Here is a 17,222-nt window from a genome sequence, read left to right as displayed (position 1 = left end):
CCCGCCCAACGCCGGCACGGGAAGGAGGCAGCGGGGCTGTGCCCGAAGCCACGCCCCGCGTCCGCCGCTATTGGCCGAGAGCGCCACGCCCTCCCTCCCTTACCACGCCCCCTTCGGCGAGGCCACGCCCACTCAGCGTCTCCATTTTGACCCAGGGCTTCCCCCCCCCCCCAGGGGCGAGCCGGGCGTTAATTAGCAAAAGACGTTAACGTTAATTAGCAAAAGACGGAAGCCACGAGGCGAGCGGATGACCCCGCTGTTAGAAAATGCCCAGCCGGGCTGTCAAAAAATATGCCCAAAAAAGTGGTTTTCTGCAATAAAAAGCCCCAATCGGGCGCTGCCGCCGTCGCGCACTTTTTAATTTTATTTGCATAAATTTATATGTATTTGTGTGACACGGGAATCAAAGTGTTTTGGGGTGTAAGTTCCCCGCGCCGTGCAGCAGCTGGGGGAAACGACTGGAAGTTTGCGGCAGGCTCCTCGCCCGTGGCGTTATTCCTGAATTATAAAAATAAAAGGGAAAAAATATACACGGGGTTTTATTGTAACGGGGAATGAACACCGTGGCGAAAAAAAACACCACCACCAACAGGAAAAACGCAACGAAATCCCAGCGAGGAACGAACCACGAGGGATACTGTAAAAAAAAAAAAAAAAATTAAAATAGAATAATAAACAAAAGACTCTGGGAAACGGCGACTCGTACCCGCTGCGGCCGCGGGGCAGGATTTGCTGGGAATAACCCAAATTCCTCTGAAATCCGGTCTCCCAGGAAACGAAGTCTTTCTCGGCCATGGGGTCCTCCCCCACACAAGCGAGACCAGCGTCAGGCGATGAAATCCAGGGGTCTGTTGAATCCTCCTTTTCTGTTCATGTACTGCCTGCAGCCGGAGGGAAGGAACCAGCGTCAGGCTCCCGGCTCGGAAGAAATCCACCCAAAAATACCCGAGAGAGACCCGTAACGGCACTCGGCGGCCGCGGGGGGGCTTCAAAATCCGCGTGGATTTGCCCAAATTCTCCCACCGAGGGGCGTACCGGCCGTACGCTCCGTTTTGCATCAAAAAGGAAACAGAATTGACAAACTGAGTGGGGTTTTTTTTTGGGGTAAGAAATGGGCAAACAGCGCTGCTCACGCAGGCCTGCTGCTCCGACCCGCTCAGGGAACACCCACCAGAAAAAAAAACACGCTCTTTCGCTCCTCCTCTCTCTGCTTTCACCATTTCCAGGAGAAACTAGAGGCCTCTGACCTCCTTTTGACAGTAAAAAACGCAAATTTTGCCTTTTTCCAAAGGCCTGAGAACCCGGATCGGCCCCCAACGCACGCCGAGAGACGGCATCTTCGACGTACGGCCGCAGTTTCCTCCGTGCTCCGTTATCTCATCAAAGAAATTCTCTTTCTACCCTCCCCCTCTCCCCCCAAAAAAAGGCTGGGCACAAACCTGTACTTCCTCTTCTGGGACACATTGATGGCGTAGGCATTTGCGGCGCCGTCCACCTTCTTCCCCTGAAAGACATTAAGGAAAACTCCTAAACCTCAGCATATTATCCCCCAAAAAGGCCCGTGGGAGGCAGCTGTGGGCTCCGCTGCACCAATCCGCACTCACTTTCGTCGTGTCGAAAGAGGCGAAGCCCATCATTTTCATCATCTCAATTTCCTCTTCCGTCTTGCCCTGCAAATCTTCCTCTACCACGGCAACAAAAAATAAGAGTTCCACAGACACAGCCATCAGGTTTCACCAAAAACATTTTAAATAAGCACCCGGGTGTCACCCTGCTCCCAGCCCGCCAGGGAATTCAGCACCCAGGATGTATTTAACGAGGAAAATTCCCCCCTGCTCACCCGTGATTTGACGCTCTTTGCTTTTAGAGTCCTTTATCTCCTTCTTCTCTTCATCTCGCCTCTCCTTCAGCCGCGGCGGGGAAGAGGAGCTGGATCGGTGCCGTCTCGGTGACCTGACGTTGCAAACGCAGGCGGGTTTGCAGCTTCCCGGCTGTGCCGTTACCAGTTTTACAGCGTTAACAAGTTCCCACCGTCCCCGTACCACCCAAACCACACCTCACCTGGGCTCTCCAGCTCATCCCCACCCTGGCGTTACCCTTTCTGCCCCTCACCTGGATCGTCTCCTGTGCGGGGAGCGAGAACGGCTTCTCCTCCTGTCCCTGTCCCGGGACCGGGATCGCTCTCTTCGCCTCCTCTCCCTTTCTCGTGAGGTGGACCGCGAACGCCTGCGCTCTGCTCGGAGAAAAGCAACACTCTGTTTAGCTTCCTCCCTCGCGTCTCTCCCGCTTTTCAAAGATGACCCCGCGACGCTGTAACAGCTCCCAAGCAGAGACCCCACAACGACTCCCTCCCACCTCCTCCCGTCCACAGCTGGGCTCAGAGATCCCCCCCCAGCACCCAGAGAAAGGGGAAGAGCGGCAGCAAAAACCCTGCCCCTGGGAGTGGGGTGACCAATCTGTCGGCTGATAGGTCCCCAAAAAGCTGAGGTGCCTGGAGGGGGAAGGGAGCCGGGGTACGCGAGGAGGAGGAGGAGGAGGAGGAGGAGGAGGAGGAGGAGGAGGAGGAGGAAGAAGGGAGCCTCTGCTCTCCTCAGAACGAAGAACTGAGACCTCATCACACACACCCCACCCCACCCCCGCCCTGGAGGGGGCTCACCCCCTTGCCCGAGGGTTGGGGGAACTCCCAGGGCCCGCTCCTACCCGGGGCCTGGGCTCCCACCTCCCCGCCAAGGGCCCGGATCCCGCCCCCCTCAGCGCAGCCCCGTCCCGTCGGGACCGGATCCACCCCGAGGGGACACCCTTCGACCTCTCTCCTTTCCCCCCGGTGTCTCCTCCGCCCCCCGTCCCCCCCCCTTACCGCGCCGCGGCGGCGAGCGGGACCGGCTGCGGCCCATGGCCGCCCCTCAGCGCCCGCACTTCCGGCTGCCGGCCCCGCGCATTTCCGGTTCCGCCCAGCCCCGCGCTCCCCCCCGCAACCGGCCCCGCCGCGCTTTGGTTCCGCAGCCAACACGGTCCGGGGGGGCCCGAGGCGGCTGAATCCCCCTCCCCGCCGGCCTCCCCCCGGCGCCCGGACCCGGAGGCTGGGCCCAGAGACTCGCCGAGGCCGGGAACCCCCACCCCAGCCCAGCCTCAGCCCTCTCCCCTTCCCCATCCCCATCCCATCCTCATCCCATCCCATCCCATCCCAATCTCCATCCCATCCCATCCCATCCCAATCTCCATCCCGTCCCATCCCCCTCCCATTCCCATCCCCATCCCAGCCCCATTCCCATCCTGTCCCCATTCCATCCCACCCCACCCCATCCCATCCCCATCCCATCGTCATCCCAGCCCAGCCCCATCCCCGTCTCCATCCCACCCTCGTCCCCATCCCCATCCCCATGAGGCCGTGATACCCCCTCATCCCCCCTCTTCTGAACTCCACAGCGCTGGCGGGTGCCAAACACGGGGTTTATTTACAGACAGGCGTTACACAGCGCTTCCCAGCGACGATTGTCAGACACCGGCGGTGTCCCCAGACCCTCGCCAGCCCCAGGCAGGGGGACACCCCGCTCCCCTCCGGCCATGCTCCCCTCCGGCTGCGGTGGCAGAGCTGGGACAGGCATTTCGGTGGGTGTTCAGCAACCGCACCCTCACCGGGGACCACCGAGCCGGGCCCGGGGGCGTCTGCCACCCCCAGGCAGCAAAACGGGCGCTGGATCCAGTTGAAACCCCGCCATCGCCCTCCTTTCCGGCAGCGTGTCGGTGCGGCCGTGGTCGAAGATGGAAAACCGAGGAACGCCAGGCCCGCGGGCAGCAGTCGGCAGCGGATCAACGATTTGCCTCGCAGCCGGGGGATACATCCCCGCCTCTCCCCCCGCCGCTGAAAACCCACACCCGGAGAGGGGCGCCTGGGGCAGCTTTGCCAAAAAAAAAAAAAAAAAAAAAAAAAAAAAAAGAGGTGAGAAGAAAGCAGCGAGCCTGCAAGCAGCAAAACGCTGGCAGGGAAGAGGGGGAAAAGTTATCCGGCAGGGGGTTTCCAGGGATGCCCTGGCAGAGGGGGAAGCCGCGGCACCCCTGTGATCCCCTATCTGATTTTTTTCTAGCTCCGTGGCAAGGACCCCCGTCGTGGCGGCGGCCGTTTGAGCCGTCCTCCCTGCTGGAAGCACCGGTGTCTGTGGCTTCGCCACCTAACGAGCCCCAAACTTCCATGAAGGCGGAAAAGAAATCCCCGTCTCCTCCCCAAAGCCTGTGGGGAAAAGGCGTCGCAAAGCCCCTGGAGACAGACCCTTGGAGAAAAAGTGCGGCGCTGGGGTGTGCGGCAGTGTTGTAATTCAGGTAATCACCCCGGGAGCGACCGTGCCGTGGTGGGGAGCCAACGCAGCCACCCCAGCGGGGGGTTTTCCCCACCTGGGTCACGCGGAGGGATGAGTTAGATGACAAAAATGGCCTCAAAGAGCCTTAAAAAAAAAAAAATAAAAAATCAGTGGCAGTAAACAACACCCCACGGGGAACGGGTTACAGAGCTGCTGTTTGCCGTGTGCTGAACAGACACTGGGTACGGGCAGGAGCGCGGCGCTGGGGTCGGTGCCGTCAGTCGCAGATGGTGAATTTAGGAGCTCAGGGACCCCCTGGTCCTTGCAGGAGGGTGACGGGGGGCTGTGGCTCGAACCCCGGCGCCGGAGCTCAGGGTGGACATGGGGCACGGCCAACGCTCTCCCTGAATACCGGGCTCAGGTCAGCCCCGGGGGCTCCGGCAGGATACCTGTCGGGTGTGTATTTTTGCAATTTTTTTAAAGCTTTTAACGTTTTTCTTTTCAATTCAGGCAGGCCCCGTATCGCAGCCCTGCAAAGAAAACCAACCCGCGTTTACAAACCTCCGCTTCTGCCTGTATACCCCGCTCCCTGCCTGCGCGCCCTCGCTGCCCCCGAAATCGCCGCCTGGCTTTCAGCTCTTCCGGAGGAGAACCCCAAATGCGAGAGCTGCCTCGCAGCGGCGAAAAGGCTTTGAAAACACGGTGGTGGCGCGTGGGAAGATCGTATTGGGGTGAAGAAAGCCAAGTGCCCTCGGAGGGGGGCTTCTGGGGCACCCCGCTACGGCTCGAGCCCCCGGTGGACAGGACCCACTGATGTTTGGGGCTGTGGCTGAGAAGCCCCGTCCCCGTGGGGTGAGGACCCCGGGAAGAGGGCAAGCCCCTTGCGGGAGGATGGGGGCTCATCCCGTCGGTTTTGTCCCCTAAATACCAGCGTTGGAGCGGCTGCGGGGCAAACGGGCATCGCTGGTTTTCTTCTCCCCTCCGGGCACGGCCGGGAGGTTGTAACCACGATCGTGTCGGCGTAGGGAGCGCTGGAGGCGATGCTGGCGGGGAAGGGAAGGCCAGGGAGGATTTTAACATGTGCTGGGGAATCCAGAGCTGGGGAAAAGCAACGATGCGGCCTCAGCCGCGCGGACGGGCGCTCGCTGAGACCCGGCGCAGCCTCGGCCGTGTGTGCTGGCGTCGCCGTGAGGTGGTGGGTGAGGACGGAGGTGGCGGCATCGGCAGTGCCTCTGACTGAAGTGAATTGGCAGCGTGTGTTCATCCCGAAGTAGCACTTAGTGAGTGAAGTTTTGCTCAGTTTTAAATAACACAGACAATTCCCGGAGGCTCTTTTTCTTCTCCCTTCTCAGGTGCGGTTGGTGCGGTGCGGTGCGGAGGAGGGGGGGGGGGACTTTCCCAGGGGCGTGGAATCCTCGTACGGTGAATAGGTGAGACGGTGGCACCAGGAGAAGGGGATTGAAAGTGGCTCTCCGGCCCGGGGAGAGGAAGATTACGATCCAGGAAGGAAAGGCTCCCAAGGACCACCGCCTCGACCAATCCTTCGGGGAGAGCAATCCCCCCGCGTTCGGCATGATCCGATTCCCCCCAGCGAAGCGGCGAACAATTTTACCCAGGGTGGGGGGTGAAGCCAGCGCCATTCCAGCCGAGCTCAAAACAGAAGGTTAAAAAAACAACAAAACAATCCCCCCCCCCAAAACAACAAAACACCCTTTTCTTCCTCAAACCAAGCGGCTCCGGGCTGCGCCCCGAGTTTCACGAGGGCTCTGCGAGCGACGGGTGGGGGGAAAAAAATAAAACCCCAACCCTCAGCCCAGGCGTGGGAAGGGACTGGTGCCCAGGAGGGAGAAGGGAGAGCTGGTGGGAGGAAGGAGATGGCAGCGGGAATTTCCCCCAGCGGCAAACGGGGGCCACAATCTTTTCGTAAGCTCGGTGACCGTCTCCAAAAGCGGGGGACGAAGTGCCTCGTGCCAGGAGGAAACCCAGAAAAACAACTCGCCTCCGGGGGGGTTTTTTTCGGCTGCGCCTCGGCCAGACGCACAACGCGGGAGCCGTCCCTCCACCTCGGCGCCTCCGGCCGGAGAGGTGCCCAGCCGCCGCAGCGGCAAGAGGCCTCGGGTGGAGACTCAAGATTCGATCTTTTCCTTCTTTTTGCCTTTTTTCAGGAAAGACGGGGTCCGGAATTTCTTCTTCTTCTTGGAGGGTGATTTGGAAGGTGAACCTTCGGGGGAGACGGGGCTGCTGGTCACCGTCTCCTTCTCCTTGGGGGCATCCGTGTCGGCGTTGGCGGGGGAGGTTGTCCGGCCCCCCTCTTTGCTTTCCTCGGTGCTTGGTTCCTCATCCTTCCCGTTCACCACCGCCGGTGGCTCCTTCTTGGGGGCGGAATCGGCCGGCGCTTGGCCGCCGTCCGCCTTCTTGTCACCTTGGTAAGGGGGAAAAAGACAAAGATGAGTGTTGGGGCAGCGGCAGACGATGCTGCGAAGGTTTAACCCCTCCCCAACCCGCTGCTTTGACCCGGGAAGGAGCAGGATTTGGCCCCCAAGGACAGAGAGCGCTGGGACCCGATCCCCTCCTGCCGCGAGCGCCGCTTTCCTGAGCCTTTCCCCCCCTCTGCGGGATAAGCGAGGGTGGTGGGATGGAGAGCTGGGAAGAGGCAGGCGGGGTGGGCGGCTGGCCACGTGCCGGCCTCGCCGCTGGAAATAAAGCGGGCGGCAAAGAAAATGAGACAACCCGAGGTGTTTCCTGCTGCGAAAACCCTGAGCGCGGCCGAAACGGGCCACGGTCACCCCGAGCTAGCGGGGAGCGCGCGGTGGCCCGCGTCCCTCCTCCCGCAGCCAGCGAGGCTCGAGGGCGGCCTCTCCGTACTTACTACGGTGACAAGTATTCAGAGTCAGAGGTAACTCCTTGGGGGGGGAAGAGAGCCACACGTGGAGGAAAGAGAAAGGAAGACGTTGTGGAGACAGACAGACAGACAGACACCATGAGACACGATGAGGAAGCCAGAAGCCGCGCGCACCCGCTGCCCTCTCCCGCGCCCTGAGACCTGCCCCACTTTGTAGGTGACGGATTTCCATTTGGGGACATGTAATAAGGGGAATATCGCACCCGTCGGCGCCTGAGGAGGGGACGGAGGTGTCCCACAAAGCCACCGGCGGAGGCTCACGTCCTCCCGCCGTGACCTTCAAAGCAAGAGGTGGCTTTGGTGCCTTTATGGCATCAATTCCCCATCGGTGCTCAGCCCCCACCGGAGCGGGGACACCCCCCACCCCCCCAAAGGGGAAAGGCAAAGGGACCCCTGGGGGTGACATTTCTCTGCGTTTCAGCGGGGTTTGGCTACAACCACCCTCGGCTGGCAAGCCCGGCCGCTTGCCGGCCCACTCACCCTCCGGGGGCTTCGCAGGCGTGGGACTCTCCGCCGGTGCAGCGGCTGGGCTCCGCGGCGGGGAGCCGGGGGGCGATTTGGCGGGGGGAGCCTGGCTCTCCTCGGCCGCAGCGTCCTTCTCGCCTGCCAGTAGAGAGAAGTGCTGGCCCCACGGTCCCCCCACACCTCCAGGGGGAATTTGGGGATCAGGGCTCCCCCCACCACTTCCCCCCCATACCCCTCCTACCCTGCAGCCCCAGTTTTTTCCTCTCCACCTCCTGCTTGTACTCCTCCAGCTCCTGATCGGTGAGTTGGCTGAAGGGGTTGGGGGGCTCCGGCTCGGGGGGTGCCTCCTCCTGAGATGCTTCTTTGGCCTCCGCATCCCCTAAACGGCTCTCTGTGGACTGAAACACCACCCCACCCCCCCCAGAAAAGTAACATCACCCCCTCTCCTCGGAGCGGTGGGATGCAGGGGAGCCAGGGAATGGCTGGGTGGTCCACGGAGGGAGGTGGGATGTGGGGTTGGGGACGGGGTGGGGGGGTGACATACGGGGCTGCGGCTGGTCTCGGCGATCACGCTGGCCAGCAGCTGCGACTGGGGTCCGGCCGACTTCACGTCCTGGCGGTTTTGCTCCCGGATCTGCGGGCGAGATGCAGAGCGAGGAGGGGGAAAAAGCCTCCCCCTTGCCCTGGGGAGGGGGGAGTGTCTGCCGAGACCCCTGTCCCTGCGCATCCAAAAGCCTCTTGGGGGTTTTGGGATGGACCCGTACCTTGTTCCTCATCTCCAGCACCTCCTGCGGGTCCGTGTAGAGGGGCACGAACTGGTTGGGGTTCTCAATTCGGATGGGGATCCCACTGGTGGCTTTTTCCACCTCGTCTGCTTTCAGCCACTGCGTGCCGCAGAGAGGAACCCCCCATAAATACAGTGGTGAGAGGAGACCCCGATAAATACATGTGGCAGAGAGGGGAGACCCCCCATAAATGCGTCTTGCATAGAGGGGAAACCCCTGTAAAGCCCACGGTGCTCAGCCCCCTGGGCTGGGGAGGTGGGATTTTAAAATAAATATTATTACAAGGTGGGGGGAATAGAGGAGGAAAGGAAAACTTGTGTTAAATAAAGGCATTTCTCACTTCTGGAGGATCCCTGGGCATTTCTGTGCAACAAATTTAGGTGGGATAACATCCCAGGCATCCCCCTTCATCTGCCTTTTTTTTCTTTTGGTACCCAAAAAACTCCCCCCACCCCCTGTCCATCCCATCGATGCCTTTCCCAGACCCCTTCCCAAATTCACCCAGTGCCCCCTCGCTCCCGGGACTGGGGGCAGCCCCTCACCGTCGTCTTCGTCTTCTGGCTGCCGGCGCTGCCCTGCTGCTCCTCGGCCACGTTGACCCTCATGTAGGTGTTGGGGGTGTTGAGCCACCGCGTCTTCTCCTTCTGCTGCTTCTGGGCGTGCTGCCTCAGCGCGGGGACGGGGGCTGCTTCCTCCTCGAAGACGAAGGCCGTCACCGTGGCGGGGATCAGCACGTCGCTTTTGGGCTTGCTCTTCTCTTGCACGAAGGGGTAGCGGTAGGTGTAGCCCGTGCGGTAACCCTGGAAAAGCAGAGAGTGCTCGGTCATGAATAATATAGGGATAAAAAGCAATATTTTTGTGCATTTTGGGGGAGTTTGCTATATTTCGGCGCCGGCTGGTACTCACCAGGTTGTCCAGCATCCTCATCAGGGCTTCGAATTCGTGCTCGCCCAACCGGCTCTTCTGCATGGGCCCGAAGGTGCTGCCGGCCCAGCGCACAGAGCCCACCTCGTGGGGCCGGTGCTTGGCGCGCTCCAGCACAATCAGGTTCTCCGCGCCGCCCGCGCTCGCCAGCGCCGACACCTGCGCCCGAGCCCGGGGAGAGACGGATGATGCAACCCAACGTCCTCAGACCTGCCCATGGCACCCACAGCTGCGGGGCTGCGCTAGTCTGTCCCATCCCCAGCACCACGCTGACGGCAGAGACCTGGCACAGCTCAGTGCATGGTCCCAGGCCATCACCCTGGCTGCAGAGACCTGGCACAGCTCGGTGCATGGTCCCAGGCCATCACCCTGGCTGCAGAGACCTGGCACAGCTCAGTGCATGCTTGTGGGGCACTGTGCTCGTGGCAGAGACCTGGCACAGCTCAGTGCATGCTCCTGGGGCATGATGCTGGCAGCAGAGACCTGGCACAGCTCAGTGCATGGTCCCAGGCCATCACCCTGGCTGCAGAGACCTGGCACAGCTCAGTGCATGCTTGTGGGGCACTGTGCTCGTGGCAGAGACCTGGCACAGCTCAGTGCACGCTCCTGGGGCATGATGCTGGCAGCAGAGACCTGGCACAGCTCAGTGCATGGTCCCAGGCCATCACCCTGGCAGCAGAGACCCTGGCACAGCTCAGTGTGTGCTCCCGGGGCACTACGCTGTTAGCAGAGACCTGGGACCTGGCACAGCTCAGTGCATGCTCGTGGGGCATGGTGCTGGCAGCAGAGACCTGGCACAGCTCAGTGCATGCTCCAGGGGCATTGCACTGGTGGCAAAGACCCAGCACAGCTTGGTGCATGTTCTGAGGGCACTGTGCTTGTGGCAGAGACCTGGCAAAGCTCAGTGCATGCTCCCAGGGCACTGCACTGGCAGCAAAGACCCAGCACAGCTCAGTGCATACTTGTGGGGCACCAGACTGTCAGCAGAGACCGTACACAGCTCAGCCCATGCTCCTGGGGTACCATGGTGGCCTCAGAACCCTGGCACAGCTCAGTGAATGGTCCCAGGGCACCGTGGTGGCCTCAAAGCCCTGGCACAGCTCCGTGCCAGCCCCCAAGGTACTGCACTGGCAGCAGAGACCGTACACCGCTCGGTGCTCATTCCCCGGGGGCGCCGCGCTGGCAGCCGAGACCGTACACTGCTCAGCGCATGCCCAGCGCTCACCTGGATCTCGCAGGCCGCCTGTAGGTGGAAGATGCTGTAGAAGGCCTCCTCGGCCGTGTCGCCCAGCGCCAGCACCCCGTGGTTACGCAGCACCAGGATCTGCAGCGCCCAGCGCGGGGAGAGGGGACATCAGCGGGGTGAGGAGGAGGGGATGGGGACAGAGAGGTGGCCCTCGCCATCCCCCGTGTCTTCCCCATCCTGTCCCACCCCTCATCCCCTCACCTTGCAGGTGGGACCGAGGGATTTTTGGAGCTCGACCCGATCGGCTTCATCCTCCACCTCCCCGTGGAAATCGAAGTAGGCAACGTCCCCCAGCAGCAGGGCGGCGCGGGAGATGGGCAGCACGCCGCAACGCATGGCTGACACCTGCAGCAGAGCGGGCAGGATGACCACCCTCCCCCGCAAAAAAACCCCAAACAACTCTTTCCCCTCCCCCCAAAATTATATATCTTACTGCGGCGGTGGCCGGTGTGTGCAGGCGGACGATGCAGCGTGCGTCGGGGCGGGCGGCGTAGATGGCAGCGTGAAGGCTGAAGCTGCGGGCGTCCGGGGCGAAGCCAGTGCTGCCCTGTTCCACCACGGCCCCCAGCACGTTGACCTTGATCTTGGGATGGAGAGGAGGGGGAATTTGGGGGTTCAGAGCTGGTTGGGTTCACATACACCCTGCCTCCCCCAAGGGAGTGGGGATGGGGGGACACGGGGAGGCTCACCAGGCTGGCTGCTGTCACCTCGCTGCATGCCAGCCCCTGCGGGGCCACCAAGAAATGCTCCTGCTCCTTGCTGACCCGCAGCTGTGTTGGGGGAAAAAAACCCAACAATATAGGAATAAAAAAGAAATAATTAAAAAAAAAAAAAACACAACCCAAACAACAACAACAAAAAAATAAAACCACACACCCCCTCAAAAAAAACCCTAACCACCCTTAAATTCCCTCCCAAATAAACACCCCAAAGAGCCACCCCCAAAAACACACCCCCTCAAAAACCCCACCCTAAGTCCCCAAAATCCCACCCCCAAAAAAGCCCCTCAACCCCCTCAAAACTCCCAACCCTCCCCAAAACCTCCCTAACCCCCCATAACAATTCCCTCCAAAGAACCCCCCAAACCTCCCTAAATCCCCCCAACCAACCCAAAAAACCAATCCCCTCCAAAGAACCCCCCAAAATCCTCAATCCCTCCAAACCCTCCAACCTCCCTAAAATACCCCAATCCACCCAAAAACCTCCCTCCAAAGAACGCCCCCCAAAATCCTAAACAACCCCAAAATCCCCAACCCTCCTCCAAACCTCCCTAAGCCCCCCAAAACTCCCCCCAAAGAACCCCTCCAAATCCTCCTTAAACCCCCCAACCCACCCAAAAAACCAACTCCACCCAAAGAACCCCCGAATCCCCCCAAACCCAAACTCCCCCCAAAAAGCCCAAAACCTCTGCCCCCCAAAAAACAACCCCCAAAAAACAACTCCCCAATGCCCCCAAACCAACTCCCCCCAAAGAACCCTCCACCCCCCCAAAATACCCCAAAGCCCCAAACGCCCAGCCCCCTGTCACCCCAATCCCCCAAAACCCAACCCCCCAAAAAAGCCCCAACTCCCTCAAAGATCCCCCCACCCCCCCAAAAAAAGCAAACCCCCAAATCTCCCCAAAAGCCCAAAAACCCTGCCCCACAAAAAACCTCAACTCCCCCAAACCCTAAGCACCCCAACCCCACCAAAAAACGCCCCAAACCCCAATCCCCTTCAAAGCCCCCCAAACCCCCCCAAAAACCCCAACAGCCCCAAAACCTCTACACCCCAAACTCCCCCCAAAACCCAATCCCCCTCCAAAACCTCCCAAACCCCCTAAAATCCCCTCACCCCCCCAAAAAACCCAACCACCCCAAAACCCCAACGCCCCCAAATTCCCCCCAAAACCCAATCTCCCTCCAACCCCTCCTAAAATCCCCCCAACCCCCTAAAATTCCCCCCTAAACCCCCATAAAATCCCCCCAACCCCCCCAAACCTCCAACCTTGTCCAACCCCCCCTAAAATCCCCCCCAACCCCCTAACCTTGTCCAACCCTCCCAAAATAAACACCCTCCCCCAAACCTCCACCTAAACCCCAATCCCCCTCCAAACTCCCCCAAAATCCCCCACCCCCCAAAAAACCCCAACTGCCTAAAACTCCCCCCAAAACCCAATCCCCTTCCAAACCCCCTCAAATCCCCCCACCCCCCCAAAAAACCCAACCGCCCCAAAACCCCAATGCCCCCAAACTCTCCCCCAAACCCAATCCCCTTCCAAAAATCCCCCAAACCCCCTCAAATCCCCCCACCCCCCAAAAAACCCCAACCGCCCCAAAACCCCAATGCCCCCAAACTCCCCCCAAAACCCAATCCCCCCCTAAAATCCCCCCAGCCCCCCCAAAACACCAATCCCCCCAAAACTCCCCCCAACCCCCTCTAAAATCCCCCCCCAAGCCCCCTAACCTTGTACAACCCCCCCCAAAACACCCTCCCACCCCCCCAAAAAAATACCACCCCCCCACCCAAAACCACCCCCACACCCCCCTACAAACCCCTCCAAGTCCCCCCTCCCCAAAATGTCCCCCCCGGTGCGGGGGTGCTCACGGTGACGGCGGCGTGGCCTAGTTGGGCCCAGCCATAGAGGTCCAGCAGGCGATGGATGCTGCCCACCTTGCAGCGCATCAACCGCTCGCCCTTGGCCAGCGCCGGGGCGTCGGGGCCGTGAAGGTCATTGATGGGGGTGACGGACACCAGCCCTGGGGACGTGTCACACCCCCCCGCCTCGGTGAGCCGGAGATGGCGAGGGGTGGATTTGAGCCCCCCCAACCCTGAGGACTTCACCGGAGATGGGGGAGCGAAGGGTTATGGAGCTGGGGTTGGTGGCCCCTCAAGGTTTGATGGCCCACAAGGTTTGGTGGTCCAAAATGTTTGGTAGCCCTCAAGGTTTGGCGGCCCAAAATGTTTGGCGGCCCAAAATGTTTGGTAGCCCTCAAGGTTTGGCGGCCCACAAGGTTTGGTGGTCCAAAATGTTTGGTAGCCCTCAAGGTTTGGCGGCCCAAAATGTTTGGCGGCCCAAAATGTTTGGTAGCCCTCAAGGTTTGGCGGCCCCCAAGGTTTGGTGGTCCCAAACATTTGGCAGCCCCCAAGTTTTGGTGGTCCCAAACATTTGGCGGCGCCTAAAGTTTGGTGGCCCCCAAGGTTTGTCAGCCCTCAAGGTTTCGAGGCCCCAAATGTTTGTCGGCCACCAAGGTTCAGTGGCCCCAAACGTTTCTTAGCCCAAAATGTTGGCGGCCCCCAAGGTTTGATAGTCCCAAATGCTTAGTGGCCCCCAAGGCTTGGTGGACGCAAACGTTTGTTGGCCCCCAAGGTTTGGTGGTCCAAAATGTTTGATGTACGCCAAGGTTTGATAGCTCCAAACATTTAATGGCCCGCAAGGTTTGGTGGTCCCAAATATTTAGTCGCCCCCAAGGTTTGACAGCCCCAAACATTTGGTCGCCCCCAAGGTTTCATGTTCCAAAACATTTGGTGGCTCCCAAGGTTTGGTGGACCCAAAGGTTTGGTGGCCCCAAAGGTTTGGTGGCAGCTGATTGGGGGCTGCAAGGTGACTCCCCCCATCCCCATGGTCCCTGATCTCCTCTCTCCCCACTTGCCCTCTCCCACCGTTTCTTCTAGAAAGGACAAGAAAATGGGGTCCCGTGGGATGTTTCCTCACCTACAATCCCACAAATTAAGAAAAACCCTCAAGAATTTCACCAAACTGTTCCATTTCCCCCCCAAAAAAAGCCTTTAGTGGGCACAACCGTACCCATGGGGGAGGTGGGGAGGACGGCGGGGGACGTGGTGGCCATGAAGTCGGCGATCTGCCGCAGGGCCCAGATGTGGGATGAGTTGTTCCCCTTCTTCATCTGCTCCTGGATGAGGCTCTCCAGCTCCTCCCTGAAAGACTGCGGCATCCCGGCCCCACCGGCGTCACTTCCCCCGGGGAAGGGACACGGTGACCACACAGGGACCGTCAGGTGGCACCGGCATGGGGGGAACCGCCGGATTGGTGGTGGCAGCATCACCAGCTTGGTGGAAGTGGCATTGCTGGCTTGGTGGCCCGGTGATGGTGGCACCGCCAGCTTGGTGGCAGCAACCCCATTGGCTTAGTGGCCCGCTGAAGGTGGCACCACCAGCTTGGTGGCAGTGACACCATTGACTTGGTGCCATGGTGATGGTGGTACTGCCAGCTTGGTGGCACAGTGATGGTGGCACCACCGGCTTGGTGGCACAGTGGCAGTAGTGGCACTGGCAACTCAGTGGTAGCAGCACCACAGGCTTGGTGGTAGTGACATCACCAGATTGGTGGCACAGTAGTGGTGGTGGCACCACCAGCCAGGTGGGGAGATGGCGGCATTTGCTTGGGGATGGCAGGGATGGAGTTAGGGACGGGGTGGAGGACAGGAGAGGTGGGGTTTGGGACCAAGAGGGAGGGGTTAGGGACAGGAGTTGGCATTGGGGACAGGAGGGATGGGGTTGGGGACCAAGAGGGATAGGGTTGGGGACAGGAGGGACAGGGTTGGATCCCCGAGAAGCGCCACCCCTCACCGGGCTCTGGAGGATCATGGTGACCCGCTTCTTCTGCTCCATCATGTTGAAGTCCTGCCGCAGGTCGGCCGCCATATTCCGCGCCCGCAGGAACTCGGGGTCCTCCTCGGCCAAACGTTCCATGTAGCGGGGCCCGGGGGCGGGGGGCGAGGGCAGGGGCTCGGGGCTGGCGGCCGTGCTCATCCTGGAACGGACGGACAGGACAGGACAGGACAGACGGACGGTGTCAGTCCCCCACCCCCTCCCGAAATACAGATTGCCAAGAAACCACCAAAAATATCCCCGGCTGCGCCCCATAGATAAGCCCCGGCCGGTCCCCGCCCTGCCCCATCGGTGTGATGAGTTGACAGGCAGTGGATTTGGGGGGGGATCTGGGGGGGTGCCCCCCCCACTGCCTACCCCCCCACTCCGTCACCCCCCCCAGGGTGGGGCGAGGGAGGCAGCTGAGAACGGGCAGCTCGGTGCAGCGATGCGAGCGACACCAGTGACACCCGGCAGCAAATTGGGGCCAACGCCGCCGTGTGTTTCGGGGCACCGCTCACCCCCCCCCCCCCAAAAAAAAAAAAGAGGTTGTTCCTCGGGGGGGGGCACCCCCCAGCAAAGCCCCCCCTCCCCATCACTCGGTGCTTTCCCCAATGCAAAAGTAGACACCCTCCCCCCCCTCCCCAATTTTGCTGCTTGGGCACCCACCTGGCTCAGAGGGAAGCGGGGGGGCCTTTTCCCAGCCAAAATTCCCCGGGGGGGGACCCCACGGTGGCCGAATGTCAGGCGGCGGCGAGGTCCTGAGCAGCCCAGCAGGATTTTCCCCCCTCCCCCATGGAGATGGAAGGAGAGAGGAGAAGGGTCTCTAAGGGTGTGTGTCCCCCCCCCACATCACTGGGTACCTGGGGGGGGGGGGGGGGGAACACCCCCAACCTGCATCCCCCCCCCCCCCCCCCCCAGCATCCGCCTCCGCCCTCGCCGCACCCAACGCCGCTGCGGCAGCCGCAGGGATGGCGGAGAAGGATTAAAAAAGCAAATAAAATAGGGATTTATTTTTTTTTTTTAGGGGGGGATGCGGCATTGCCCCCCCCCTCCATGGATGGAGGGGGGGTCATACACGGGGATTGGGTACCCGCCACCCTGGGAGGATAAAGGCCTGGGGGAGGTGGGGGGATGCTCTGACACCCCACCCCCCCATATCTGCATGCAGCCAGCTTGGGGGGGGGGAGGGGGGAATAAAAGAGGGGGCACCCAGATAGTTCTCCCACCCCCCCACCCCAAAAAAATCCCTCCCCGGGAGGATGCTGCCATCACCCACCTCCTCCTCAGAGCATCCTGACAAAGGGCCCCCCCCCCTCTCCCCTCCCCTCCCTTCCCCCCCCCCCGCGCAGGTCCAGCTCCCTCTGCCGACACGCCACGCGTGGCCCCGCCCCACTTATGGGGGGGGGGTGGGGGGGGTGGGAGAGCCCACGGACACCCCATTCCCCCCCCCCCCCCCCCCCGGGAAACTCCATCGGTGCAAACAACCAGGGAGGGGCAACAAAGCATCTCAGACACTCCCCACCCCCACCCACCCCCCCAAAAAAATCCCATTTTATTACCAGAGCGTTAATCAGGAGACAGATTTAATAAGCGGTACCTGGGGGGGGGATGGGGGGGGGGAAAGGAGCATCACTGCTAATTACATTTGCATAGAGTAATTAATTACAAGTCTTGCCTCTCCAGTGTGTTTTAGGGGTGATGGATATCCCCCCCCCTCCACCCCCTCTGTTTTGGGGACAGGGTGGGTGGAAGTACTGGGTTTAATGGGGTGGGGGTCAAGTCGTCATAGTCGTGTCGTTCCCCCCCCCCCCCCCCCAAAAAAAAAAATAATCAGTGCATTGAACTTGGCCGTCACACTGGGTCCCCCGCGGGTCTCTGCAGGACATCCCCATTATTCTTTTTTTAGGGTTTTGTTGGCAGAACCTTAAAAAAAAAAAAAAAAAATATTTTTTTTTTTCTCCTTTGGAATATTTTTTTTGGGGGGGGGAAAGCCGATTTGAAGCACATGCCCC

At 60.7% G+C, this 17,222-nt stretch overlaps 2 protein-coding genes across 4 annotated transcripts; both read right to left on the bottom strand.

The window, feature by feature from the left end:
* Positions 1–341: 341 nt before the first annotated feature.
* On the bottom strand, positions 342–2,960 carry SNRNP27 (small nuclear ribonucleoprotein U4/U6.U5 subunit 27). Of its 3 annotated transcripts, XR_014270061.1 has the most exons (7): positions 2,858–2,960; positions 2,113–2,233; positions 1,841–1,953; positions 1,605–1,684; positions 1,440–1,504; positions 707–881; positions 342–498 (listed from the first exon to the last, which is right to left on the bottom strand). XR_014270061.1 is itself a non-coding variant. In XM_082495672.1 (6 exons), the coding sequence occupies exons 1-6, from the start codon at positions 2,892–2,894 to the stop codon at positions 827–829; spliced, it is 471 nt and encodes a 156-aa protein (XP_082351798.1). In that variant the 5' UTR covers positions 2,895–2,960; the 3' UTR covers positions 342–826. The 3 variants fall into 3 exon arrangements, 2 of the variants coding, with proteins under 2 accessions (XP_082351798.1, XP_082351799.1); XM_082495672.1 differs by having other exon boundaries at positions 342–881; XM_082495673.1 differs by lacking the exon at positions 342–498 and having other exon boundaries at positions 853–881; positions 1,440–1,524.
* Positions 2,961–3,920: 960 nt separating this feature from the next.
* ADD2 (adducin 2) lies at positions 3,921–15,544 on the bottom strand. Its single transcript, XM_082495821.1, has 14 exons — positions 15,187–15,544; positions 14,405–14,543; positions 13,204–13,355; positions 11,307–11,387; positions 11,051–11,200; positions 10,819–10,962; positions 10,597–10,695; positions 9,354–9,530; positions 8,990–9,247; positions 8,427–8,546; positions 8,207–8,296; positions 7,904–8,060; positions 7,678–7,800; positions 3,921–6,717 (listed from the first exon to the last, which is right to left on the bottom strand). The coding sequence occupies exons 1-14, from the start codon at positions 15,481–15,483 to the stop codon at positions 6,422–6,424; spliced, it is 2,283 nt and encodes a 760-aa protein (XP_082351947.1). The 5' UTR covers positions 15,484–15,544; the 3' UTR covers positions 3,921–6,421.
* Positions 15,545–17,222: the final 1,678 nt, after the last annotated feature.

Source organism: Vanellus vanellus (genome assembly GCF_965231255.1).
Source record: "Vanellus vanellus genome assembly, chromosome: 26".
Classification (NCBI taxonomy): Eukaryota; Metazoa; Chordata; class Aves; order Charadriiformes; family Charadriidae; genus Vanellus; species Vanellus vanellus.
The sequence above is the reverse complement of the archived record's forward strand: the minus strand, read 5'-3'. Positions and strand labels throughout refer to the sequence as shown.

Bases quoted from the DNA above. Each gene is read 5' to 3' on its own strand.
- SNRNP27 (XM_082495672.1), bottom strand. From the start codon at position 2,894: ATGGGCCGCAGCCGGTCCCGCTCGCCGCCGCGGCGCG. The intron at 1,685-1,840 runs GTGAGCAGGGGG...TTGCCGTGGTAG, and splicing joins CAAAGAGCGTCAAATCACGG to AGGAAGATTTGCAGGGCAAG. The intron at 882-1,439 runs GTTTGTGCCCAG...CTCCGGCTGCAG, and splicing joins TCCCAGAAGAGGAAGTACAG to GCAGTACATGAACAGAAAAG.
- ADD2 (XM_082495821.1), bottom strand. From the start codon at position 15,483: ATGGGGCGCAGCCGGGGATATTTTTGGTGGTTTCTTGGCAATCTGTAT. The intron at 10,696-10,818 runs GTGAGGGGATGA...TGGGCGCTGCAG, and splicing joins CCCTCGGTCCCACCTGCAAG to ATCCTGGTGCTGCGTAACCA. The intron at 8,297-8,426 runs GTACGGGTCCAT...TCTCGCCCGCAG, and splicing joins TGCTGGAGATGAGGAACAAG to ATCCGGGAGCAAAACCGCCA.